This window comes from Leopardus geoffroyi, chromosome B1, assembly GCF_018350155.1.
Source record: "Leopardus geoffroyi isolate Oge1 chromosome B1, O.geoffroyi_Oge1_pat1.0, whole genome shotgun sequence".
NCBI lineage: Eukaryota > Metazoa > Chordata > Mammalia > Carnivora > Felidae > Leopardus > Leopardus geoffroyi.
In genome coordinates this window covers 40716158-40742799 of record NC_059327.1, presented here as the reverse complement: position 1 = coordinate 40742799, position 26642 = coordinate 40716158, and the positions used below count along the sequence as shown (strand labels likewise).

At 45.6% G+C, this 26642-nt stretch overlaps 1 protein-coding gene and 1 long non-coding RNA gene across 20 annotated transcripts in view; one reads left to right on the top strand and one right to left on the bottom strand.

Annotated features, from left to right (window-relative positions):
- The window catches only part of ANK1 (ankyrin 1), a 219690-nt gene that overhangs the window by 130169 nt on the left and 62879 nt on the right, over positions 1–26642 (bottom strand). Inside the window, exon 1 of one of the 19 annotated variants that reach the window (XM_045459336.1) lies at positions 6815–6915. The exons of the other annotated variants lie outside the window; for them this stretch is intronic. Within the exon in view, the coding sequence (XP_045315292.1) occupies positions 6815–6841 (27 nt within the window). The 5' untranslated portion in view covers positions 6842–6915. Of the gene's footprint in view, positions 1–6814; positions 6916–26642 lie in introns of those variants that run through there. 19 annotated transcript variants of the gene reach the window in all.
- Positions 8502–15830, top strand: LOC123588473. The gene is made up of 2 exons (XR_006707860.1): positions 8502–8691; positions 15502–15830. It is a non-coding gene; the product is annotated as an uncharacterized LOC123588473 (long non-coding RNA).

Here is a 26642-nt window from a genome sequence, read left to right as displayed (position 1 = left end):
ACAGGACTCAGGGCCTCTCCCCAAACCCTAATGCAATGCGACTATGCCATAAAGAAAAAACTCCCTTAAAAGTAAACTCATGAATCTGTGTTTCTTGAGCAATAAATCCTATAGGAATGCAGAAAGCAGGACATCAACTTAAAAGAGGGAGCCAGTCGCCCAAAAGAACTAGTGAGATCCAGATCAAACCAGTCTGCAGCAGATGGACCCAGAAGCTGGCATTACAGTATGCACAGTGACCGCCAGGAGTACCCTCAAGTTACCTTTCCCTTATTGAAATGCTAAAGTTCATGCCCAGGGTGGAGACTTAACATGCTAATGAGACATACATGGACAAGCATGATCTCTAACATACTCCAGTGCCAAGAAAAACCCCACCTCTACATGCTTCAACACCATCCTTTCCCCATCTAAGTTTAAGAAACTCTCCCTGACCTTGCCTCGGGGAGTCGGCTGAGGACATTTTGTGTCCCTCCCTTGTGCACAGACCCCAATAAAACCTTGTCTGGAACTCTCCTTTGGCCTCTCGTCGATTTCTATTGCTTAGAGAGCTCACCAGCCACGTTTGGCATAAATTCCACACAGTGTTTGAAAAGTCGAGGGGAAGGGCACAGTTTTATCAGCCCTGGCACCGGTTCCAAGAAGCCTGGCCAGCTCCCAGGCTGACCCCATTGCCACCTGGATGGCGCGTGCACGAGAAAGGTATTCACGTCTGGCAACTCCATCACCAGTGCCTACGGCCACTTGCAGCCCGACAGCACTCATCAACTCACACACTCCACATTGTGACGGGCAGCTTGCCTGGATCCAGATCTTGGGATAGACAAATACCTAGGAAGGAATCTTAGGGCCCAGTCACTGTCCTAGGAAAGAGAGTGAGCTTTTTCTTCCTTCATGCCCCCTCCTCCAGCACCTCACCCCTCTCCAGGACCCTGTTCCATGAGCCTGCCCTCAATCCCACTCCTTGCTGTTGCCTAAATCCTCAACTAATCCCATGAAAATAAGAATTATTCCCCTCCATCTGTACCATTCAAGATCCTATTACAAAGGCTTAAGTGTATGCAATTAATACAAAAGGTGTAGAGCTCAAAACCCCTTTTAAGAACCTAACGAATAATCTCCAGTGCTGGAACTTCAGGCTTCACTGCAGACCTGGGGTGATGGTGTTAGAAGACAGGGATTCTGCTGGTACCTTCGGGTCATACCACCAGACAGAAACGTTCACCTGCCCCAAGGTGCAGCTTGCAGGTGACACACCCCTAGCCCTCCCCGACCCTTGGAGAAAAGGAAAACCACAGGTGCATGACCCCACCTTACCCCATCCCACTGGGAGGAGAGGTGGCTAGAATGGGCAAGAGAGTGGGGCCCCAGGAGGCTTTTCCGAGGAGCTGAAATCCGCTCCATTGTCTGCAAATCATCATCACCCTTGATCAATGGCTGGGCCATCAGAGGACAGGACTGGACCAAAGCCAGTTTCTTTTCATCTTTTACTTGCAATTTCCCGAAGGAAATTGAAACCAGGTGCTCTCTCTTACAAAATAATGCTTCACAATCCACTCCTGGAAAGGGCTGGGTGGTTTTCCGACCGCGATAGTCCTGGGGAGAGCGAGACCGGCTCCCCCCCCCCCCCATTCCCCGCCTCCTCCGTGTCCTAGTGACAACTGGTGCCTGCAGCTTTCTCAGGAGAGGGCTCGGGTTCCAGCCCCAGGCGGGAGAGTGGGGTTGTTTACTTGTTCTGTTTGTACTAATCTGTCCTTAAGCAAGTCCTCCCTTCTAGCAATCCCTGCTGCCTCCTTCCCTGACCACTTTCCACTCCAAGCTCATTTCAGCAGCTGGTTGGCCAGGCCCATTACCTGTGGGACCGCTTCCGCCCTTAACACGCCTTCCTTCCTGTGCCGTGACAGTCAATTCGGGAGATAAATCAGCCTCTACCCGGAGAGCAAGCCGCAGAGGGGTGGTGTGGTCAAGGGTGAGCGGGAGGCAGGGGAGAAAACAATTCTGTTTCTCACTAGATCTCTAATTGGTTGTCACTGCCTGTCAGAAAATGATGACAAACTCCAAATGTGGCCTGAGCAGATTCACACGGGCCTCCGTCCCCACCAGGCCAGTCCCAGGAAGTGGGACGCTTGGCCAGCTGGGGCATTAGGCTGGGGCTGCCGACTTCTCACAGGGCCTGTTGGAGATTTGTTTTCCAAATAAATGACCCAACATATTCCTAACAGTCGATACTCATGGTTTGGACAAGTTCAGCCCCGTGTTCAAGGCCATGGTTGATGCCAGGGAAAGTCGGAGATGTGACTCAAACATGACTCAGCTGGGGCTGCTCCTCCTCTCCTGGCAGCCCCACTTGTAGGGGATGAGAGGTAAATAAGCGTAAAGAGAGAGAAAATGAGAAGGGCCTTAAGGGAGGTTCCAAGAAAGTGCAAGAGAGTTCTGAGGAAGGAGAAACGATCTTGTGAATTTTTTTTAAGGTCAATACAGAAACCACTAGGGCAGTGATTTGGGATTGCAGGTTTGTGACCAACCACACTAGTAGGAAGGACTCAGCTGTGAGGGCTTTTGCAAGTAATTAAATGTAACCAACATTTAATGAGCACCTACTACTTGCCAGGTGCTGTGCAACCTGCCGAGGATGCCACAGTGAACAAGACAAATGCAAGGCCCCTCAGGAGAAGCTTACAAACATCAAGTGAAAATTTCCACATGCAGCCTGTTTGGTGTGCCTGGAGCAATTCTCATGGAGTCAGAGGTAGGAAGCAGAGTGGCAAAGATGGGCAGGCCAGGACAGGAGCGGTCTCATGAAGGAGTCTGGATTCTATCCCAAAAACCACGAAGCCCCTGAAGATTTAAAGCAGGGGAGTGACGCGAAGATATTTGCCTTTCTACAAAATCACCTAGGTTGTGTGTAAAGGGTGGGCCCCGAAAAAAATTTTTTAAAAATTTAAGAAATTAAATTTAAATTTAAAAAAATAAATAAAAATATATATATTTTTTTAAAAAAATGGTGGGTCCTGGAGGGCAAGACCCCCTGGAGGAAGACCATTTGTACTTTTTTTAATTTTTATTTATTTTTTTTAATTTTTTTTCTTAATGTTTTTATTTATTTTTGAGACAGAGAGAGACAGAGCATGAGCAGGGAAGGGGCAGAGAAAGAGGGAGACACAGAATCGGAAGCAGGCTCCAGGCTCTGAGCCATCAGCACAGAGCCTGATGCGGGGCTCAAACTCACAGACCGTGAGATCATGACCTGAGCCGAAGTCAGACGCTCACCCGACTGAGCCACCCAGGCGCCCCTAATTTTTATTTTTTAAATGTTTATTTATTTATTTTTATAGAGCGTGTGCGGGTGAGCACCAGCAGGGTAGGGGCAGAGAGAGGGGGAGAGAGAGAATCCCAAGCACTGCTAGCGCAGAGCCCGACTCGGGGCTCCATCTCACAAACCGTGAGATCATGACCTGAGCTGAAATCAAGAGTGAGATGCTTAACCAACTGAGTCACCTAGGCGTCCCTCATTCACACTTCTTAAAACTTAGAGCAAATGCAAACTTCCCCCTCTGTGGCTACTCTGCTTTCAACATGCTCACACCCGATAAGCTTTCCTGACAGCTAGTGTTCCAGAACCACCGTCTGCTTTAACCGTGTGGAGGTCCAAAGGAAACAGGGAAGGATCAGCAGCTGTGACTACAAATTACTGTACTGCATATGAATTGTGATTTTGTAGAGGCTTCCATTTTCTATTTAATTTTACCCATGGCAATTTTTTAAGTAAAGAGCATCTGTGGCACTATTTATTTTCTCATTAAATTGGAGAGTGTAAGGGAGAAGGGGATTATCAATACCCAGGTATGGCTATGAAATATATCATGTGTAACTATGTCAACAAGCAGTCCTGTGTATCCCAGAGGAAAAAAGGCTGAGGACAAGTGCACTAGAGGTCAGTGATAACTCTGCTGCCACACTCTAGTTATGTTTCATAGCCCATTCCTGGGAGTTTGGTTTCAAAGGCATTAGGAAGTCACAGGTAGGGGAAGAAGTCAAATCATACTGTTTGTCTACCCCCAAGATTGTGTAATGCTTCTTGTCTCAGAGTAAAAATAAGGTCCTTACAATGTATACAAGACCCTAGGTGTTCTGCACCCCTGCCCCCTCACTAATCTCTCCCTCCTATCACCTCTCTGACCTCACTCCTTCAGAGTGCCCTCCTCCCTCTGCCCCAGCCGCACTGGTCTCCTGGTTCTTCCCATGGCACACGCCTGCCTCAGGACCTTTGCATTTACTATTTCCCCCAGAGTTGTGAATGGCTCTCTCTCCCCCACCTCCTTCAATTCTTTGGTCAAGTGGCTTTTTTTTTAAGGACATACAAAAAACAGTATTTTTTTATTTTCAAGAATGCTGCTAGCCAAGAGTATCATGTTTGTCAGTGCCTATAACACATTTAATTAGACATTTTACAAAAGTTTCCCCCCCAAATCATAATGGACAAATACAATCATCAGCAGTTTGACACAAGAAATGCTGGCCACACAAACAGCAGAGGCCTGATTCAAATGTCATCAAACCAACTTGGCCAGCCAGAAAGAAAAGTGTCCAACTCAATACCATAAGAATCTGACACAGATAACTGCATACCCAAGTATCATGAATTCTCTTAGATTCTACAGGTAATCTGTCTCAACAGTGAGAATGTTAACTGAAAAATTTGTAGCTTCTCATAATCAACAAAGTTTAGTATTTAAGATTCTTGACATCAAACTAGAATCCTTATTAATGGCCATGTGGAATCTAAGTTTGAAACATAACAGCCAAAGTGAACCTCAATGAGACTTTCTCTGAGCACCTTATTTACACAGCAGAATTCCCCAGGCTTCCTATCCCCTTGCATGTTCCTGTCCCATGCACTCCTCATCTTTCAGTAAAGGAGTACTCATTTATTTTGTTTTCAGTCTGTCTCCTTGTGCAGCTGGAATGTAAGCTCCACAAGGCAGGGATTTGTGTCTATTCTGTTCCCTGCTATATTCCCAGTGCCGACAACAGCACCTGACAGAAGCAGGTACTTGATGAATGCTTATTAAATGTTGAACAGACCTCAAGGACAAAGATTTTCAGTTACTTTACCTTTAGGAAGCACCCTATTGTCTTTCTTACTTTCTCTTTTATTTTTTTGGTAACAGCAACAACAACAACCAAAAAAAACCCCAAAAAACAAAAAACAAAAAAACCCTGCCTTTCTAAATATGCTTCACTTAGATTAAACTCAGAATAAGTCAGCTGATTTTGCAAAGACACTGGCCACATCATTTTGGGGTAAGGGGTGACAACCTGGGTTTAGAAACTAATTATAATTGACCACTGAAGTCCAGGGTCAGCTGAGTTTATGTGACCCTGCTTATAAAAACAACCCTCAAGGCTTTTGTTTCCTTTCCTACTGCTTTCACATTCAGCTGCCCAGCCCACCCAGTAGCCAGAAAGAAACTGACACACACAAAAAATGTGGCTCTCCCAAGGCTATTCGGTGGTGAAAGCAGTCATGCTCCCTTTAAACATTTGTTCATAACCCATTCCTTAATCCTGCAAGACGCCGTGCTCGCGTTTGGGTCTGAAGACAGTTCCTGCGACTCATGTGCCACTCACCATCACCTCCCCAAGCTCTGAGGTCTGTTATGGAACAGCCTCCAAGACTCACTTTGAAACTGTGGTCTAGGGTTGCCCAGTGAAAGGAAAAGACTCAGATGCACTGAGCCTGGCTCCTGCTTGCTGCTGGTGAGGCTAAGTGGGAGTCCCCTGGTTCCCCACAGACCCTCCCCTTCCTGGGGAAGGAAATCTATCATCAGGAAGGCAAATTGTAAAGATGCTCAACCACTAAAAACATATTCCCACTTAATATGGTTTTCCCTGTACCCAAAGACTCTTACACAAGTTAGAAGGGGACATGTTCTCCCAGACGATTACACTGGGCTCCCTCTGAGGATGTGCCCTAGGGTCCAACTCTGGCCTCTGAATCCCCCACTAAAACCAACAACCTCACTGTGACACAGGACACGTTAAAGACAGCATACCTGCCACGCTGTTAGATGGTGATATGTCCTATCACTACAGGGAGAATTGGAGGTGGGGGGGAATAGCTCCCTGTAAATGCTCCGTTGCCGTTTAAAGAGTATCTATCAGACCCTAGCTCCCAGAACCACTCTGAAGCCTTTTGCCCCTCTTTCTTAGACTTTTCTCCCTCTAGTAAGTTAACAACACAAATCCAAAGTTCAGTGTTTCAAGAACAATAAAGGTGTGACAATGAGGTGACTGGCTTCTGTGCGTCACTGAGGAAAACAAGCAAGCCCCCTTCCCAAGGAGGGTGACCCAACCCCCACCCCCACTTCCCTCAGAGCAGCCCACATTCTCAGGTGCCTCTATTGTCCTTCAGGGCCACCAGCCTGTGAAAACACACCTGAAAGATACACTGCTCAGCAGAGTCAAAGGAAAGCTTCTAGAATCTCAATAGACCAAAGAAGGAATATAATCTGAAGATTATTCTTCCCAACCCCTAATGCGGGCAGAACATAATTCAGAGAACCAGGTAGGTGGAACTCAATTTAACAGCAAATCTCGGGCTGTAAAACATATGAACTGGACTAATTGAGTCAAGCAGAGGCCACCTGACACCATCAGCAACCAAGCAAATGAGTGCTGACGCTCTTACAAAGCCTGGAGCCCAGGGGGTGCCCGTAGATGAGCACACAGACGGCTCTGCTCTCTGGCACCCCCTGGCCGGCTCCTCGCCCTTCCCGAGAACCACTCCTCCCTTTCGAGCTGCGGCACTCACTTTGAGGAAGCCTCTCGTTAAGGACATGCCGGTCCCTAACCAGGATCCCTCCGGGGGGTCCGTCGCGGTCGGCTGTGGGAACAGCTGGGGCTTCGGGACGCGCCGTGCCTGGGCCGGGCCTGGGCCGTCTGGAGCCAGGTGGCCGCAGAGCGCGGCCCTCCGACGGCCTTATCGGCAGCAGAGGCTCCCTATCGGGCTGCCCCGGAGCTCAGCTCTCGGGCGGAGGGGAGGAGCCCGCCTGGGGCTCGCAGATTACGGCAGCACCCTCTCCGGCTCCCGCTCCCCCACCCTGGGCGCCGGGCCCAGCTCACCAGTCCGCGAGCGGGGACGGCCAGCCCCTTCCGAAAGGTGCGCCGGAGGGAGGAGGCGAAGGGAGCATCTGCTCGCCACCTCTCCCTCTCCCTCACGGGCCGGCCGGCGGGTCGCGCGGGTCCTCCAGAGGCAAGGCCTCCCAGAGGAGCCTCCAGGAGACAAAGACCCCAGGAGGGGGCAGCGTTCCGTGCATGGGCAGAGGACTTTGGGGGAGACGCTGGCCTTCTGTGCTAACCAGCCCCTGGTGGGCAGGGGCCTGCGGCTGTGGCCCTCTGTTTTTAACATGCTTTCACTGGACGGCCCCTGTGTTCCTGAATTGCTGATTTGCAGGGAATCTGGGCACAACCTTAATAATATCAGGGCCCAAAATAATAAGGTTCCTGGGAACCAGAGGTGAGTCACCACAAACAGCCGCTTAGAGGGAAGGGGGGCCAAGGCAGCTCCCCACACCACAGCTTCCAAGAGGTGGGGGCTGCCCACAGAGCCGGTGCGGGGCCCATCTCAGGCCAAGCTGCTGGAGGCGACGCTTGGGAAGGCTTCTTTTGCAGCATCCGTCCATCACACAGTGGGATGAGGTGGCATCGTCCCAGAGTGGCTTTATTCGTGAGAACACTGTGCCCTGGAGTAGCAGTTGGTGGCTGGCAGAGGGGACAGATGACCCAAAGGATCGGAGCTGAGCTGTAAGGCCTGGAGAATGGCAGTCTCCCTGGGGCCTGGGAGTGGCTTCACCTAGATGGGGCTGCCATGTATGTGAGATGTATCCTGGTTTTCCTCTCAAAAGCATATTGACACCTCTGTGGTCGTCCTGCCCAGGAAGGCTCACTCTGTCCTCGCTCACATGCCTCTCAGCCTCCCACTAGACTGAGGCTGGTCCAGGTCCCCTGACAGGCAACCATCTGGCTTAGGAGCTTTTCTGCAGATCCAAACAGTCCTGTTGTGAGGGCACAGCTGCTGTGGAAAACGTGACCGAGGGCCACTCCATGACCCTCTGTTTTCCACAGCAGCTGGAAAGCACCCCAGTGCAGGCTGGTCTCCAAGCAGACCAGCACCTGACGTGGTGTGGGGAGGGCAGAGCAGGTTCTGGGCCCCATTTTGACTAAAAATAACCACCACAATCATTATAGAACAAGTCGTTACAGATGTCTTTTGAAGCATATAATAAGAAACAATGGCTTTTGTTTTTTAAGGGGCCCAGAAGCCTAAAAGATGAGAAAGAAGCCGGTCATGTTAGGCATGACTTCAACCAACTCTACCACAGGACAAATGGTCTTACTTGCCAACAAATATTGGGCTAGCCTAGTCCACCATGCAGAGTGTTGCCCTGCACCTCACTTAGGTGTAGGAATGGGTTTGGAATCGATCGTGTGTGGATTGGTACATTGCACATTCTCAGTAAAGGTTTCTGGAATTAATCCATGGTTGTCACCAGCAGCATGATAAGAGCAAGAAGCCATTTCACCATCCAGAGAAGAGGAAAGACTGTTTTTCCCTTCAGAGTTTCCAGTCCCTGAGGAAAAAAGGCCAGCAAGGAAGCATGGAGTATAACACAATTCAGAAAATGCCCTGTAAGTAGAAACGAATGTCAAATCTTTGGCAAGGGTAGACCGTCAGGCAGGCTTGATGCTTTGTGTGAGGTCCCCGTGTGGTACTTCCTGTGGCAAGACAGTCCCCCACAGGTCCCTGAGCCCTACACTCCAGCAGCTGAGTGACTCGGGGAGCTGGGGCACCTCAGAATTTAATCCCAGAACCACATCCCCCCCAGGCAACCCAAGGTTCTTCTCTCGTGGATACATCAAGGGCTGGGGGGAAGGCCAGGCACATGTGGGGCAAACTAACAACAGACTCAAGGGATCAGGACCCACCACGCCAGCAGCTGGGTCTCAAAGAAGTGGACCCACGACATGCGTGATCCCCCCGAATTCATCCCTGGAGCAGCGTTTCCTGGGTCAGTCAGGCAGGGATGGGTGCTTTTTGTGATATGGGCTGAAGTGACATTGTCACTCCCTTGTCAGCAGACTTCTCTCAAGAACTTTCACAAGCTCTCTGCCATGTAATACCTTTTTCTTTCTTCAGTCTCTCAAAGGGAGCCACAAAGCTGTCCCAGCGCGTGATGTGCAAGCCCAGGCTATTTCGAGATTGGGAGGATGCCTTGAAAATTCAGCACCGCCCTCCCCCCACCCCCACCCCGGGTCTTTCACAAGCCCCTCTTCTCTTTGTTTGGTTTATATATTTACATACGACTTTATATCCAGTGCTTACTGTGTGGCAGGCACTGTTCCAAGCACTTGACATTCATTTACATAATTCTTACAATTCATTTGTGAAGAATTATTTACTATCAGTAGGCCCAGTTTATAGATGAGGAAACTGAGGCATGGAGCAATCAAAAAACCCACTTAAGAACAGGCAGAGCCAGCTTCCAGCCCAGGCAGTCTGAATGTAGGGTCTGGAGCCCAACTGGGTTATTGTGCTTTAGGATCAACACTTTAATTTTGTTCATGGTTTGCCAATCCATTTTCCTTCATACTAATCAATATTAATATATTTTGTTCATTAATTATCAATTAATTAATTTTTCTTAATACTAATATATTCATTCCATTACTAATAAGTATATACTATAAAAATTCAACAACTGTTGAATGTTGCAAGTATTGTTGTTTTGCAAGTATTTTTTTAATGTTTATTTTTTTTTAATTTTTTAAAAATGTGTATTTATTCTTGAGACAGAAACAGAGCGTGAACAGGGGACGGGCAGAGAGAGAGGGAGACATAGAATCTGAAACAGGCTCCAGGCTCTGAGCTGTCGGCACAGAGTCCGACGCGGGGCTCTAACCCACGAACTGTGAGATCATGACCTGAGCCGAAGTCGGACGCCCAACCGACTGAGCCACCCAGGCTCCCCTGTAATGTTTATTTTTGAGAGAGAGAGAACGCAAGAGCAGGGCAGGGGCAGAGAGAGACTGAGAAATCCTAAGCAGTCACTGCGCTGTTAGTGCAAAGCCTGAGGCAGGGCTCAAAAACACGAACCGTGAACTCACGACCTGAGCCAAAGTAGGATGTTCAACCGACTGAGCGACCCAGGCACCCTTCTTGTGTTGGTGTTCTATTTTTCAAAGATGATAAATAAGTCAATAGAAAAAGGTTTTAATAGGTTTTTATTATGAAACCAATAAGACATCCTCATTGAAAAACATAGTCTTTCATCTGGTTCCTTTTACCTCATGTCCCCACCACTCCCCAGACAGTTGTCAACACCATCCCAAACTTTGTGTTCATCAGTCCCTTGCTCCTCTTTCTAGTTGTGCCACCTCTGTATGTATCCTTCTGAACAATGTATTGTTTAATTTTGCATGTTTTCTGACTTTGAATAAGTGGAATTATGGAATAGCTTCTCCAGCTATTTTCATTTCTTATGCAACATGATGTTCCTGAGATTCAGCCAGGAGTGGTTTATTAATTTTCACTGCTGTACAGTATTCCATTGTATGCAAACACCAGGGATTATTTATCCATTTTACTGCTAATGGAATCTGAACTGTCTTCAGCTTTTCGCTATTAAAACATTACCGCCACAAGCATCCTTGTAAGAGCTTCGTGCTGCACGTGTGCAAGATTTGTCTAGTGCACACATGGGCGGGAGCAGAATCCCTTCCCTGTAATGTACATACATCTTCACTTTTACTGGATAACGCTGAGCTGTTTTTGAAACTGGCTGCTCAATTTGTACTCCTAATAGCAGGTGGTGCCGTTGCTCCTAAAGTTTGTCGGACTTTTAAACTTTTGTGAAACTGGCAGGTGTAAAATGGTATGTCGTTACAGTTTTAATTTGCATTTCCCTAATTACTAAGGTGGTTGGGCAGCTTTGCACACGTGTATTGGCCACTTATTTTCCTCTTCTGCAAAATTACTGTTAAGCAGCCCTTTGCCCATTTTTCTGATCTGTTGTTTGTCTTTCTCTTATTGACATGGAGGAGTTCTTTCTATAGTCTGGATAGGAATCATTTATTAATCACATGCATACAAATATCTTCTCCCAGTGTGTGGCTCATCTTTTTACTTTTTAAAATAGTATCTTTTAATGAACAGAAGTTGTCAATTTTAATGTAGTTAAATATAACAATCATTTCTTTTGTGACTGGTGCTTTTTCTGTCATGTTTAAGAAATCCAACCCTAGGGGCAGCTAAGTGGCTCTGTCAGTTGAGTGTCCGACTTCAGCTCAGGTCACGATCTCACAGTTCGTGAGTTGGAGCCCCGCATCGTGCTCTGCCATCGGCACAGGGCCTGCTTTGGATCTTCTGCCCCCCTCTCTCTCTGCCCTTCCCCTGCTCGTGCTCTCTCTCTCAAAAATAAATAAACATTAAAAAAGAGAGAGAACTCCATCCCGAACCTGAGCTCATAAGCACATTTTCCTGTATTATAAATATTTTATAGTTTTGATTGTTACATTTAGATCTTTCAATCCACATGGCTTATTTTTTAAAAAAAATTTTTTTAACATTTACTTATTTTTGAGAGACAGAGAGAGACAGAGCACGAGCAGGGGAGGGGCCAAGAGAGAGGGAGACACAGAATCCGAACCAGACTCCAGGCTCTGAGCTGTCAGCACAGAGCCCCATGAAGGGCTTGAACTCACAAACCATGAGATCATGGCCTGAGCGGAAGTTGGACGCTTAACCAACTGAGCCACACAGGCATCCCTCACATGGCTTATTTTTGTGCGTAATATGAATTAAGAGTTCTATTTTTTCCCTATAGAGCCTTGATTATCCTAGCACCGTTTATTGAATAACCTGTCCTTTCTCCACTGAAGTGCAGCACCATGCCCATTATGGTGGTGTCTCCACGTACACGGGTCTGTTGGGGGCTCTCTCCTATTACCCTCTGGCCTGTGCATCTATCTCATTGCCAGTATCATGCTGTCTTCATTGCTATTGCTTTATCTTAAGTTTAATATTGTTCGTAATAAGTCTTAATGTCATCTTGCTTTAGTCCTCTTTAAAAGTAGCAAAGCTTCTCTTAGCCCTTTGCTCTTCTACATACATTTAGGAAAATGCCACACACACACACACACACACACACACACACACACACAAACTCTCTAGGGATTTTGACTCCAACTACATAGAATTTGTTTATCAATGTCAAGAGAAGTAACTTTATGATATTGAATCTTTGAATTCTGTATACTGTGTATCTATATACACATTCAAATCTTTAATGTCTTATAATTTTCTTCATAAAATATCTTTCCCATTTTTTTAGGTTTATTCCCTGGGATCTGGTCATTTTAATGCTGTTAAAAGTGAGATCTCTTATTCTATTTTTATTTTATTATTACAGTGTATAGGAATATTATCAATTTGTATCTTGACCTTGTAACCAGCAGTTTTGTTGAGTTCTTTTATTAGTTCTAATAGTTTCTGTCCATAATTCTCTTTGATTTTTCTCTATAGACAGTTATTATTCATAAAGGAGGACATTTTGGTCCCTTTTGCTGTTTTTATACCCCTTATTTTCTTTTCTTGTCTTATTACATTGGGTAAGACATCCAGTACACTGTTGAACAGAAGCAGTGATGGCAGCATATTTATCTAGTCACTGACTTAAATGTGGCTGCTTTTAAAGCTTCACCATTAAGCATGATGATGTGTAGGTTTTTGTGGATACCATTTATTAGTTAAGGAGGGTACTTTCTAGTTCCAGTTTATTAAAAGCTTTTAATCAGGATTGAATGTTGAAATTAAAATTTTTGTTTTCCTTTTCTGTGAAGGTGTTGCATTGCATTAATAGATTTTTCTAATGCTAAACTATCCTTGTATTCCTGAGTTAAACTCCTCTTGGCCATAATATATTACTTTTAATATAGCACCACTGATTAGAGTTGTGACTTTTATATAGGATTTTTGCATTCATAAATCATACTGGTTGTATTAATCTGGTACTGCTGCATGACAAATTACTCCAATCTTTTAGAAATGTAAAATCACACAAATTTCGTACTTCACAGCTTTTGGGGGTCAGCAATTCAGGACCAGCTTATCTGAGTCTTTCATGAAATTGCAGTCAACCTGTCAGCTAGGGTTGCGGTCATCTGCTCGCATCACTGGGACTGCAGACTCCACTTCCACAGTCCTCAGATGGCTCACTCAAATGGCTATTGGCAAAAATCTTCAATTCCTCATCTCGTGGACCTATCCATAGGGCTACTTACGTGTCTTCATAACATGGCAGCTGGCCTCCCTCAGAGTGATTCAAGAGAGCACGACAGAAGCCACAAGCCTATTGATGATCTAGTCTGGAAGCCATCACACATCATCACTTCTACCATATTCTATTTCCTAGAAGCAAATCACTAAAATCCAGCCCACACTTGAGGGCATGGGCATTGGTCAAAGGAAGCGGATCAAAGAATTTGTGGACGTATTTTAAAACTATGGCATTGGCCTATTATTTTATTTTCTTATATTGTCTTTGGTTGTCTTACCATCTACACTAAACTCATAAATGAGCTGGGGGTGGGGAGCTTTTCTTTCTTTTGTGTCCTCTGCAATGGTTTGTCTAGGAGAGGCGTTCATTGCTGCCTACAAAATCATCTAGTTCTCATGTCTTTTTCAAAGAGATAGTGACTATCAGGGAGGGAGGTTGCTGATTTACTGGATATAATGTTATACATGTATTCAGGCTACAAGCTTGTTAAGAGATCAATATCTGGGGAACATATTCCAGACTAGGAAAACTTTGTTCTCACTCTCTTAAACCTCACACATCTTTATGTACTCAGCACTGGCCTAAAGTGCTGAAAATTCTCACATTCAGGCAAAATGTAAAATAGAAAAGCAACCTCATTCTTTTAAACAAGCACTTCAGGATGAAGAGTTGGGGGAATTGAAAGGTGAAAGAGGTTAAATAATAAGCACTTAGTTAATAAAAGATAACCCAATGGTAGACTCCCACCTATTCTGGTAAATTTAGGATAGTAGCTCTCAAATGTTTTGGTCTTAGGAGCCCTTTACCTCTTAAACATAATTGAGGACCCCACAGAGCTTTTTGTAGATGTGGGCTATGTTTATCAATATTTACTATATTAGAAATTAAAATGGGCAGGCAGCTGGCTGGCTCAGTGGGTAGAACATAGGACTCTTGATCTTAGGATAGTGAATTCGAGCCCCATGTAGGGCATGGAGCCTACTTAAAAAAAAAAAAAAGAACCACTCTTTTGGGGTGCCTGGGTGGCTCAGTGGGTTGAGTGTCTGACTCTGTTTCAGTTCAGGTCGTGATCTCACAGTTCATGGGATCAAGCCCCGTGTCAGACTCTGCACTGTCAGTGCTTGGGATTCTCTCTCCCTCTCTCTCTGCCCCTCCCCTGCCCGCATGTGCATGTGCACTCTCTCTCTCTCTCTCTCAAAATAAACATTACAAAGATATATAGATATAAAGAAGTTAAAATTGAGAGTTTTAAAAACTAATATCTACTAATTCATTTGGACATAGCATTTCACATAGCCCATTTCACATTAACATAGATAAAATTTTTATGAAAAAAACTACATTTTCCAAAGCAAAACAGAAATTTACTAAGAAGGGGATTATTGCTTTACATTTTTGCAAATCTGTGCCAACCTTAAGAAAAGACAGCTAAATTCTCATATCTGCTTCTGCATTCAAGGTGTTGCAATATGTTGTTTTGGTTGAGGTACCGGAAGGACCTGGCCTCACTCAGATATGTAGTCAGGGAAGGGCAGGGTGTTTTCACAGTGTTTTCTATTAATCGTGTACATTCTTGTTAGTACACCAAAACTCAGTCAGTCTTCTCTTAAGGTTAGTTGCAATGTGAATCCCATCGAATATCAATGAACTTTTTTTTAAAGTTTATTTTCAGAGGGAGAGAGAGAGAGTGCGCGGGCACGCATGCACGCAAATCAGGGGAGGGGCAGAGAAAGAGGGAGAGAGAGAGAATCCCAAGCAGGCTCCATGCTCTCAGCACAGAGACCCACATGGGGCTTGATCTCAGGAACTGTGAGTTCATGACCCGAGCCAAGTTGGACGCTTAACCGACTGAACTTTTTATGTTCTTTCCACCATGAGAGAATGAACGGGAAAGGCCAAATGACATCTTAGTAAGAGTGAGGATAATCTTAGCCTCAGGACCTCTGGAAAGACCTGGGGGTGCTTCCTGAGTCCTTTGAAACTGCAGATTTCGGCACTCAAATATTCTCTGATGCTGAGACTCACGGCCCCAGAGGATGAGAGACTGGATGAGGACTCCTGTGTCCTCACTGTGGAAGGGAAACTGCAGCCCCCGACAGAATGGGATTTGTCCAGGGTTTTTGCAGAGCAGCCTTCCCTGAGTCCCCTGCTCTTTCCACTACAGGGGGAAAAACCAGAAGGAAGATCAAGAAAAGGAACAGGAAGAGCAGCAAGTCAATGTTCTAAGGTAGCAGACCACCACCGACTCCACTTCTGATGGTTTTATGTGTGGTGATCCAACTGATGGCTCTTCCAGGCCCTTCTTTGCCTCAGAAGTCCCTTGTTTATGCCTGCATTTGACCTTTGTCTTAGTCGGACAGTCTCACCACCAAGAGACATGAGAAAAAGCCATCGAATTCAAATCAATAAAACTGTACTTCTTATCCTTTTAAGAGGAGGGCTGGAAGAATTAAATACTTGACCATAATAATAATAGCATTTATTAAGCACTTACTATGCACTTGTGTATGCATTCATTCATTCACTCTTTATTTCTTTCCTTCTTCCTTCTTTCCTCCTTCCCTCTTTAGTCTCTCCCCTCCTTCTCTCTCTCTCTCCTTCCTTCCTCCCTCCCTTCCTCCCTCCTTCCCTTTCTTTCTTCTTTCTTTCTTTCCTTCACTACTCACCAAGTACCTGTTATGTGCCAGGCATGTTACAACGTACACAATGGTAGAGAAAACAGACACAGTCCAAACACTTCACATCCATTATTCACTTATTAATCCAACAATAGGTGCGGTAGGCACTGTCAGAACGCCCATTTTAGTGATGAAGTCACTGAGGCAGGAGCGGTGCTTACCGAGGTGACAGAGCTAGTGAATGAATCTGGGTCTAACTCTGCAGCTGTTCCCTGTAAGCACAATAGTATATTGCCTCCAGAATGGCTGTGAGCCACTGGTAGTTTGTCTGAATTTATGCCTCCTGGAGTCCAGCATGGAAGATTGAGTCATTATTGCGCCACCCCTTTTGACTCTCTCACCTTCCTTCCCTGAACCCCTAACCCAACACTGTAACCTTACATCCAAGAGCCAGGACGTGGCTACACAACTTGACAGGAATGGCATGTTAGAGCCAGCTGTGTGCTAGACCTGGTCGAGTGGTGATGGTGGCGGTGGTGATGAGGACAATGACAGCCTGGGGGAGGGGAAGGGCCAGTAACATCTCTGATCATCTCTAAAAGACTCTGAGGTAAGAGGTGGAAATCTAAGGACATTAACTTCCTCTTATATTTAAATTTGAGGGTAAAACACTGGTCTTCCAGGGGCCCTAGCCAAGGAAAGTCAGATTTGCATCATTGGATTTCCTTCTCTACAAGGGGGAGGAGAAAAAAGGGAGCACTGATTCTCTTTCTAGGAGAAGGTGGGGTGGAGTGAAAGGGGAGAAGGTGGAGAAAGGAAGGGAAAGGAGAGGGGGAGAGAAGAAGGAGGGAGGGGGAATGGAGCCCTTTTCTGGAGAAGGAGCTTGTTGGGGCCGCTTCCCAGGTCAGCAGCATCTACCCTGAGGCCAGACCATAAAGGGTTTTCTGCAGGGGAGGATCAGTGCAGGGGAGGATGAGTGCAGGGGAGGATCAGTGCCTACTCTGAGCACAGTGCTCTGTGGCTCTCTGCTACCCACCCACCCTGCACCCTGCACCTTCCAGTCCCACCCAAACTCCCATGGGGTCGTTTCAGTGCTGGAACAACTTTCCTGAAAGCCCCTTGTCATGAAGAAAACACTGGACTAGGAGTCAGACCGTCTCAATTTGAACTGAGCCTTTGTTACCTCAGGCTACAGAACCCGGAACCTGCTGCTTACTCTTTCTGGGCCTCAGTCCTCCTCATCCGTAAAATGGTACAAAAATACCTTCTCTGCCTGCTGCCCGGGATATTTATGAGGATCTCAATAAGTGCTCCATCTAAACGCACTTATCATCATCAACCTACACCATAATCATGCTTCTAGATAATACATGCCAAAAGTGACAAATGACCTAATTTATGTATTCCCTTGTTCCTGACACTTCACGAAGATGGGGGCTTTTCTGGCAGTGTCCAAAATTGCAGTAGCCTCTCATGCCCACTCACCTCCTTGGGCATCCATGGATTTCCCCAGGTTGACTTCCCCACCCTAGCCAATTGGGGGGAACACACTTATTTCTTTAAATACACAGGAAATGGGAATTTATCATAAGATAAAAGGGTTTGTTTTTTTTATAATCAGATGGTTTGGAAAAATGATAAAATAACTCGTCATCTTACTGTCTGAATATAACCACTATTGCAAATGGAAGATTATATCGAAGCAGGGTCATGAACCCAGGCTTTGGAGTCAGACAGACCTGTGTTCTGCCACTTAGCAGCTACATGACCTTGGGGCACCTTACTAATTTCTCTCAGTCCCAGAGAGAGTATGAATGCTCCCTCCAGTGGGAGATGTGGGAGTTGGGGGGGGGGTGCGGAAGGAGTAACTGGGGGTAACACATGTGTAAAGCCCTGCCCCACAACAAGTGCTCAGGAAGTGTTAGCTGCTGTTATTTTTCTAGTGATTATCCCTGCAGACTTTTAAAAATGCATACATAATACACATAAGAATACCTATGGTTTCAAAAATAGGAGTCATGACATTTTATAACCTGCTTTTGTTAACAGCATATCATGTTTTTTCACGTGAGAAAAAATTCACATCTGTGACATCTCTTAGTGCCTGCAGAAGGCGTCCTAAGGGTGTTTGCTATTTCATTTAACCTGTTCCCTATTGCTAAACACTTAGATTCTTCCCAATTTTGGGGGGCTGATTTGAACAATGTTACAATTAATATTGTAAATATTAATATTGTGATTATTAATATTATTAATAATATTAATGTTATTAATATTGTTATTATTTCCTTAGGTTCTTTCCCAGATACTTTTCTAGACTGGCTAACATCCAAGTTCATAAACATTTTTGAGGTTTCATGGGCACTTCCGATTTTCCTCCAGAAAAATACAACTTCCCGCACCTGGCTAGCCATGGGTATTTGTTATTATTTTTTTAACTCTTTGATAAGCAGACTTTTTACTGTAGGATTACCATCCCACACCACTCACCCAGCTATGCCTGTCCTGTGAGTCTCCTGCCTTGGCGGTCTGGGGGCCTGACATCAGACCACCTCAACGTGGCTCCATCTGGGGCCTGCACTCCCCTGATGACACCCTTTCAAGAACTGTCCTTAACTGGACAGTAGTTCTTAGTCCCCACTGTGATCTCCTCCCTTACAGCTTATATCTTCTTTGTGCATATTGAGAGTTAAAGACACGACCACCTGGTTTGGCCGTTCCATATGCTGGCTTAGCAGAGATTTATTTACCTAATTATCCCAGTCCTTCGAGGATCCATAAAACAAACAGTGCATTTACACCAAATACGCACCTCGGTAAAAAACCTTCAAACCAGCAGGAGGTTTCCGTCTTATGATAATCATGGTAATAATGTACATTTGTAGAGCAATTTGCAACTTGCAAACATAATGACATACACTATATGTGTAATACTCAAAACAATCCTGGGATTTTTATTATCATTAAAAATTATTATTTCTGGGGTACCTGGGTGGCTCAGTCGGTTAAGCATCCAACTTCGGCTCAGGTCATGATCTCACAGTTCACAGGTTCGAGCCCTGGGCCAGGCTCTGTGCTGACAGCTCAGAGCCTGGAGCCTGCTTCAGATTCTGTATCTCCCTCTCTCTCTGCCCCTCCCCCGACTTGCTCATGCTCTTTCTCTCTCTCTCTCAAAAATGAATAAAATTAAAATATTTATTATTATTTCTGTTTTACAAAGGGAGAAACTGCAACTCAGAAAATCGTACTGAGTTGCCCATGACTAAAGCTGGAGTCTGTTCTTCTGACTAAATCCTAGATTCTCATGCCACTTTGTGAACATAAATTAACCATGTTATTGAGGGTGAATTGATCACTAGAGTTCTCCTACCGGGTATCCGATGGATGTGTGGGTAGAGGGGTGCTGGTTGGAAGAGAAGAGGAGGAGAAAGAGGGAAACAGAGAGAGGGAGAGGGAGAGAGAATTTTGCTTTGGGTTTCCTAAAATTCTAGCTTTACTGCCTATCTGATAATAATGTTTGGGGCCCCTGGGTGGCTCAGTCGGTTGAGCGTCCGACTTCGGCTCAGGTCAGGATCTCACGGTTTGTGAGTTCGAGCCCTGCGTTGGGCTCTGTGCTGACAGCTCAGGGCCTGGAGCCTGCTTCGGATTCTGTGTCTCCCTCTCTCTCTGCCTCTCCCCCACTTGTGCTCTCTCTCTCTCTCTAAAATAAATAAAATGTAGAAAAAAATCCCAAAATTTAAAGATAATGTTTAAAGTTGAATACTCTGTCTCAGGGTCATTCTGCAGCCCAGAGGCATTTTAGACTCTTAAACTCTTCAGCTTATGCTTTCAGATGCGGCACAGATAGTCTGATTATAGTCTGGCATTTCCTAAACGAGGCAGTGTTTGGGGAGGAAGTCAGCCATCCTGACAAATGCTGAATGTTCAAAATTCAGCTGAATAATCAGCGAATCTAAAGTTTCACGTTAGAAGGTATGAAGGTGGAAGGCTGGTTTTTATTCTCCTCTGAAAGGTAAGTCCCAGGCTGTAGCCGCTCAGACTTGCTCCGCCCTTCCCTCGGGGCGCGGATCTGGCCTCTCTGGAAAGGAACTGGCTTTCCACAGGGAAGCCATCTGTAGCTCCTCCACGGAGGCCACCCTGAAGCCAGATCAGTGTCCCTCTTAATGGCCCTCAAACCCGCCGTCTGCATGCAGACTACAGGCCCTTCGTTTCACACAGGATCATAGAACTCAAAGTGGGAACGGACCTCAAAGGTCATCTAGTGCCGGAGTCCTTCTTCTGACATCCCTGGCGGGTAGTGGGGCTGCCTCCCCTTGACCTTCCAGAACAACATTGTCCCAGAGGCTCAGAAGGTCCTTCCTCGCACACAAGAGCTCCCTCCCTTTGGTCCCGGTTCTGCCCACCACCACCTTCCTCTTGGCTTCAATCCCCACAGAGGGCGGTGGCTGCCCCACATCCCTCAGATGGCCTCCCTTCCAGACCAAGAGCCCAGGCCCTGCCCAGGGTGGGTATTCCCACCTGGAGGACGAAAGGAGATCATGCATGGACAGTGCTCACCATGGTGCCTGCACATAGTATGTGCTCAGTAAACCTGGCTGTCTTTATTCTCATTTCTCCAAGCAGACTTTTAGCGTGTCCACATTTCTCATGGTCTTTCATCTGGACATCCTGATGCAACACTCCAGATACGTGCTAACACCAGATAGAACACAGTTATGATCTCCGTGTCTGAATACATTTAAGGTTCCACCCCCACACACATAGTTAAATAAATATGCTGTGTCTGCAAGCAAGCAGTAAACTGGAAGGTTAACTAGTCCATGGCTGCAGAGGGGCTCCAGCAGCCCATTACTGGAACCCTCTGTGGGTTGATATGGGCCCATGTACCACTGTGGGTATAGGTGTCCAACTAGTTAGTTGTTCAAGTCACTTAACTATTATCGTCCAACCCAAATGTCTTCAACTTCTTTTTCATGTTGTCTACAAAGACATTATGAGAGACTCTGCCAATATAAGACATATACAAAATAGAAAATCAAAATTTTATATTAAAAGATAACTATAAGTAGAGCTCTTGTGTTTTCTTTCCTTGCTAAATGGACGGTAGTGCTGTCAGGAGTCCCTGTCCCTAGAGTAGTCTCCTTTTGCTGAATGCTGGGCCATTTGTTTGTAATATAGTCACTCTGTTTATAATATAACCACCATGTGGCACTTAAGAAATACTTTATTTTATTGTTATCTGTGTACATGTTTGTCTCCTTTATTAAAAGGAGAGCTCTTTGGAGACAGAGACTGCGATATGTTCATCACTAGATGTCATCCAAGCACAGGGCTCTAAGCATAATAGATCCTCAGTAATTACTGGTCAAGTGGACCATAAATGTATGCATGCACACCCAAAAAATGAATGAATGAATGATTTCTCTCAATAAATTATTGTCAGGCATTATAAAGTAAATGAGTTTATTTTGGCATGACTCATTCCTGGTGAACCCATGCTAGGTGCCAGAGACCATCTGTTTAATAATCCATTCTAAATTTTTGTCAGGAATTTGGCATTGTGAAATCTGCTTTCTTGAAGAGTGAGACACCTAACCTGCTTCCAATCTCCTCAGCAGTTCTTCAGGACTTTGCCAATAGTTCCAAGAGTGTCTCTGCCGCCATGTGCCCAAGTTTACCAGGCACCGGGAAGGACATGGTCTGGACGAGGAGACCTGAGCCCATTCAACACTTGCGCACTAACACAATGGCTGGTCTGAAACAAGGTGGATCAGTTCAGCTGAGCAGAGTCTGCAAAATCTCCAAACTTTTTTTAAACTGCACACTCCCATCAATAAAAATATTTTTGAGCATGTACCTTCAATATATGCATTATTTATCTATAAATCATATACAAGTAATACTGTGAACATATTATGTACATTATAAAGCATATGATGAAATAGAAAATCTTAAAAAGATGACATATTGTCTTGCTACATCTTCTTGCACACTGCTGGGGTACATGGATCCCACTTTGGAGACCACAAGACCAAAGCTTACCATCAGGGTAATGAGCCAATTCCCCTACAGGGAACCACCATGGGCTTGTATCTTTAGCTCCCCAGATACCTCCCAAATGTGTGCCACTGGTCACACATTTATCAGAAGCACAGAGAAAGAGCATGGGAGGACAGGGCCATCTGGGTGTGAGCCCCTTTCTGCCATAGACTGTGATTGGGGATCCCCCTCCCACGGGCACCCAATCCTGGGCAAGTTGCTGAGCACCGCAGAGCCTCCATTGCTCATATAAAATAGGAAAGCTGATACCTATATCTCAGGCCATTATGAGGATTACATGAGGTGATATGTGTAATGAGTGTAATGAGGCACAGAACTGGTGCCCAACCAACATCCGTCTCCTCTCCCGAAGGGTGCCTTCTCTTTTACTTAGAAGATGGTGACTACATGAAATAACACCACTTGGATCTCATCAAGAGCCTCCATATTGATGCATGGAAGTATTTTTCTTCTAGCAGGTAGTTGAAGATATAATTACTTAGAAACGCTGGAAGGGACAATCTAGGGAGAGAGAATGGTTGGTATAGATAAGAAAGGGAGTGGGCGTTAATGAGCAAGATGAGAAAAAAAGCATCCAACTTAGGGAAGAAACAGACATATTAACTCAACTTTTCCGCCCTCCACTTTTTCCTACAGTGAAGCGATCTTTATATTTGAGATATTTTTAAATGTAGTTTTATTTATATTTAAAATGTATCATGCAATATTTAAGACATACAGAAAAGGACAAAGAAAAATACAATATACAGCTATGTAGCTAGCACTCAGCTCAAGAAATAAAACATTGCAAACTGTTAAATCTGCCTTCTGCACCTCCCTCCCCACCCAATTATAGTGTGTATTTATCACTCCACACCCTTCTATACACCTTTATAACATATGTATATAACGTATCCCTAAGCAGAATAAACTATCATTTTGAGCATTTTTTATTAAATTATTTTAATGTTTATTTATTTTTGAGAGAGAGAGACAGAGCATGAGTGGGGGAGGGACACAGAGAGAGGGAGACATAGAATCTGAAGCAGGACCCAGGCTCTGAGCTGTCAGCACAGAGCCCAACACGGCACTCGAACTCACAAACCTCAAGATCATGACTTGAGCTGAAGTCAGACGCTTAACTGACTGAGCCACCCAGAAAGCTCTCATTTTGAGTATTTTTAAACTTAAAAACTATGTCCTGTTATTCCATAACTATTATCACTTTGGTTCATTAACTCATCCATGCAACATGTATTTATAAAGCACATACAATGCTTTCTGCGCAGTGATTAATTGTAATATAAAAGAAAATCCCCTCACTTCCCAGTCCTCGAACGATGTCAGCACAAACTACATGAAAAATGATTCCTTTGCAGAATTGTTTTCAGACTTGCAAATTCTTACTGCTTTCATTTCACTATTTCCACAGAAAACTCACTGAGCTGTTAGGAGGCACAGCAATGACGGATACTGTGATTCCAGAGTGGGGCATAGTCACGAACGCCTGAGTTCTCCCCAGAGACCGCGGATGGAATGTGTTGGAAAGGCGGGAAGTTCAACACCACCTTCATAGGTCTTATTTTCTAGACAACAGCGTTCAGAACAGAGCCCTTGAGTCCCATCCAAGGGAGTTTAGTTATGGAGGCATCCGCGTAGGAGTTCATGCTAAAGAGACTGCAAGCCTTCGCGTTTCTGTCCACACACAGCCGCTGGCGGGGAAGGCTGGCTTCAGACCGCTCCATCTGGCTCCAGGGCCTGAGTTCCCCATGCAGGCTGTCTACTCAAGGGTGAGGGCTTCTTGCTGCCCACTGGTTATGGTGGGTGCAGCAAGAAAGTGAGGCAAATTTCACAAATTACAGGCAGAGTAACCCAATGTGACATTTCAGCCATTCCAATTTTCTGTCACACAGGCTTCTGGCTAAAAAGATTTTCCAGTTCACGGTGTTCTTGTCCTTTGGATTAGGTAAATAAAAACACTTCTATGAATATGAATGATCAATACTCCATTATTCTTTCATTGCAGCTGCTGGTAAGTTGTGGAGCTCCCTCAGCCTCTGCCCTTCCCCTAGAATTAGCCTCTGGGTCACGCCTTCCCTTTGATCACGCTCATGGCAGTGATGCTCATTGATCGAGCCTCCATTCTGGGTGGGAGAACCACCCTTCAGCACCCACGGTACATGGGTCAGAGTGATTTTTACCTGTTAAAATGCAGTGTTTTATTAGGCCTTTAGATGGATGCATCTTGGTAGAGCAAACGTGTCCCAGTCAGGTGAGCAGTGGTGTTAGTACTGATTCTGTCCTAAGCAAAATGTGGCCGTGGTACCTCTTTCATACCTGGAAATAGCCATGCGATGCCCAAGAGGGCCCTCTCTTGGTGCAGCCCCCATGCCCAGTGTCACGGTGTGGCAACCGCCCTGAGAACCAGCTCCTGTCGGCCGAGGCAAGTTTCCCAGAGAGCCACTAGGCACATGCTCAGCACTAGAGAACAACCCCACCTTTACAGGTGGAGATTTTGGACAGGGCAATGGGATCTCATGTCCACCTCACCCTTTATCCTATCCACTAGTGAGTACACACAGGAGATCACCAGCTCATCCCTCGAAGTCCCAATCCAAAGAAACCTGCCAACTTGAGAACGGCGTGCTGATGAGGGCATCCAATCCTAGAGATAGGAAAGGTCATTTCAAGGCCTCTCAGGGCCCCTGATATGTCCCTTGGTAGATTCTTTATCCTCCCTTTCCTGCCTGTGAGATTGTCCTAGTTTTCCAGGCAGGTTTCTCTGGCCCATCTCACCATCTGTGACTCTGCTGGGGCCCAGGGCTGGAGCCCCACCCTGGAGTCTGAACCATTCACTTTTGTCAGAGCCTCGGAGCAAGCCCTTTCCTCCCCAGCTCTCCCTGCTCACTAGTGCTGGACAGGGCTCCACCGAGGAACCCACCCGCCCACTGGCCTATCTTCCCACTGCCTGCAGCTGGCCTTTCCAGGCCCCGAAGTGCCCGGTGCTGGGCTATCTCCCCAGGCACACCCTCCCCAGGGAGGCTGCGTACTCACCGCTCCACCGGCACCCGAGCCCACCCCTTTCTTAATAATGAGCAATGGCTTTGTTTTTTTTTTTTTTGTCATTATACTAATAAATCATTTCACTGGAAACAGAAGATACCAAGCAAAAAGAAAACTGAAAATTACCCGTAAATCCCTCCACCATGTGATAAACATTATTTATATTTTGATACATTTGCTTACAGTCTTTTTTCGTGGCATATGAATAAAACATATTTTTTCAAAATTGGATTTACACCATGTATAATAGTGTGTATTCTGTCATTTTTTTCAAGCCTCACTACAACAGTAAACACATCCCTCTTATTCTCGTTTCTGTATCTCAGGCATGCCGTTCTTCTCATATCGTTCCGTCCTCTCTACCACCTAAACCTTCCCCCCACCCTCAATTCCCTGTCCTGATAGCCTTGCTTAATAATCTCAGTCTGTACTAATTTTGTTCCTGTCAATATGTTCAGCCTTCGTTATACAGATTGCATAATTCGGTGCTTGATATATTGTCTTGTCTTTTCTAATAACTTGGAGAATTGGTCTTATGTCCCTAGAATTAATGGAAGTCCCTAAAGGTCAGCAACCATATCTCACACGGTACTTGCTGATTTTCAGATCATTTCTTATTTTGCAGAGTCCATGACCTCCCCCGCCCTCCACAACCCTCCACCCCCACACCCCAACCCTTTGGTGTTGGTGTTTCTATGCAAAAGTGGAAATTCTCAGAACCACCAGAAGCTGGAATAAAGACCAAGCTCATGGTGCACTTTTGTCAAGTGCTTCCTAGAAAAGCATGAGTCTCACATCTTGTAACTTCATAATTCAACCCTTCCCTTGGCTAGTGTAGACATAGTGCGGTTCCCTAAAGAGCATTGATGGAAGGCCAGAACCGCCCTGGACCCGGGCTGGACTGTATCATGGCTGGGCCACCCTGGAGCCGAAGGATTCGAGCGTCAATAAAAGAAGTAATAAGAGGCAAACTCTCCTCACATCCTTCACAACTTAAAAATAAATAAAATTAAAAGGTCTTTAAAAGAAAATGTAGGTTAGAAAGGATTGCAAATTCATGACAGTTATTTTCTAGCATTAAAGTGGCATTTTTCTGGCCCCATTTTACAAAAGCGATTCCCTCTGCTCCCAAACATAAATGCACACACACACACACACACACTCACACACACGCACACACATGCACTCACACACACATATACACAACCCCCCCCCATACACACACACACACCAGCTGGAGTAAGAAAGAGTGGCTTCCTATTATTATTAATAGCTTAGTGAGATCATTCACGAATCCAGTTCAGTCCCAAGGTCCCAGAAACTGAAAAGGACACTTTCTCCCTTGCTTGCTGGGGACATTCCAATCCCAGCCCCTGGCCATCCATTTGGAGTTACCAGTCCTCTGTCACCTCCTGTTTAATGCTTCACTGCGTATCAAAGGCTGTGGTGCTGGAGGAGGAAGAGGGGACAGGAAGTCTGGATGCCTCTCCCTCTCCCTCTTCCTTCCAGAGCCCCCACCATCCCCCCCCCCCCCCCCCCGGCAAACTGCTCCTTAGCCCTGACCCTGCACTTGCTTAGCTGTGTG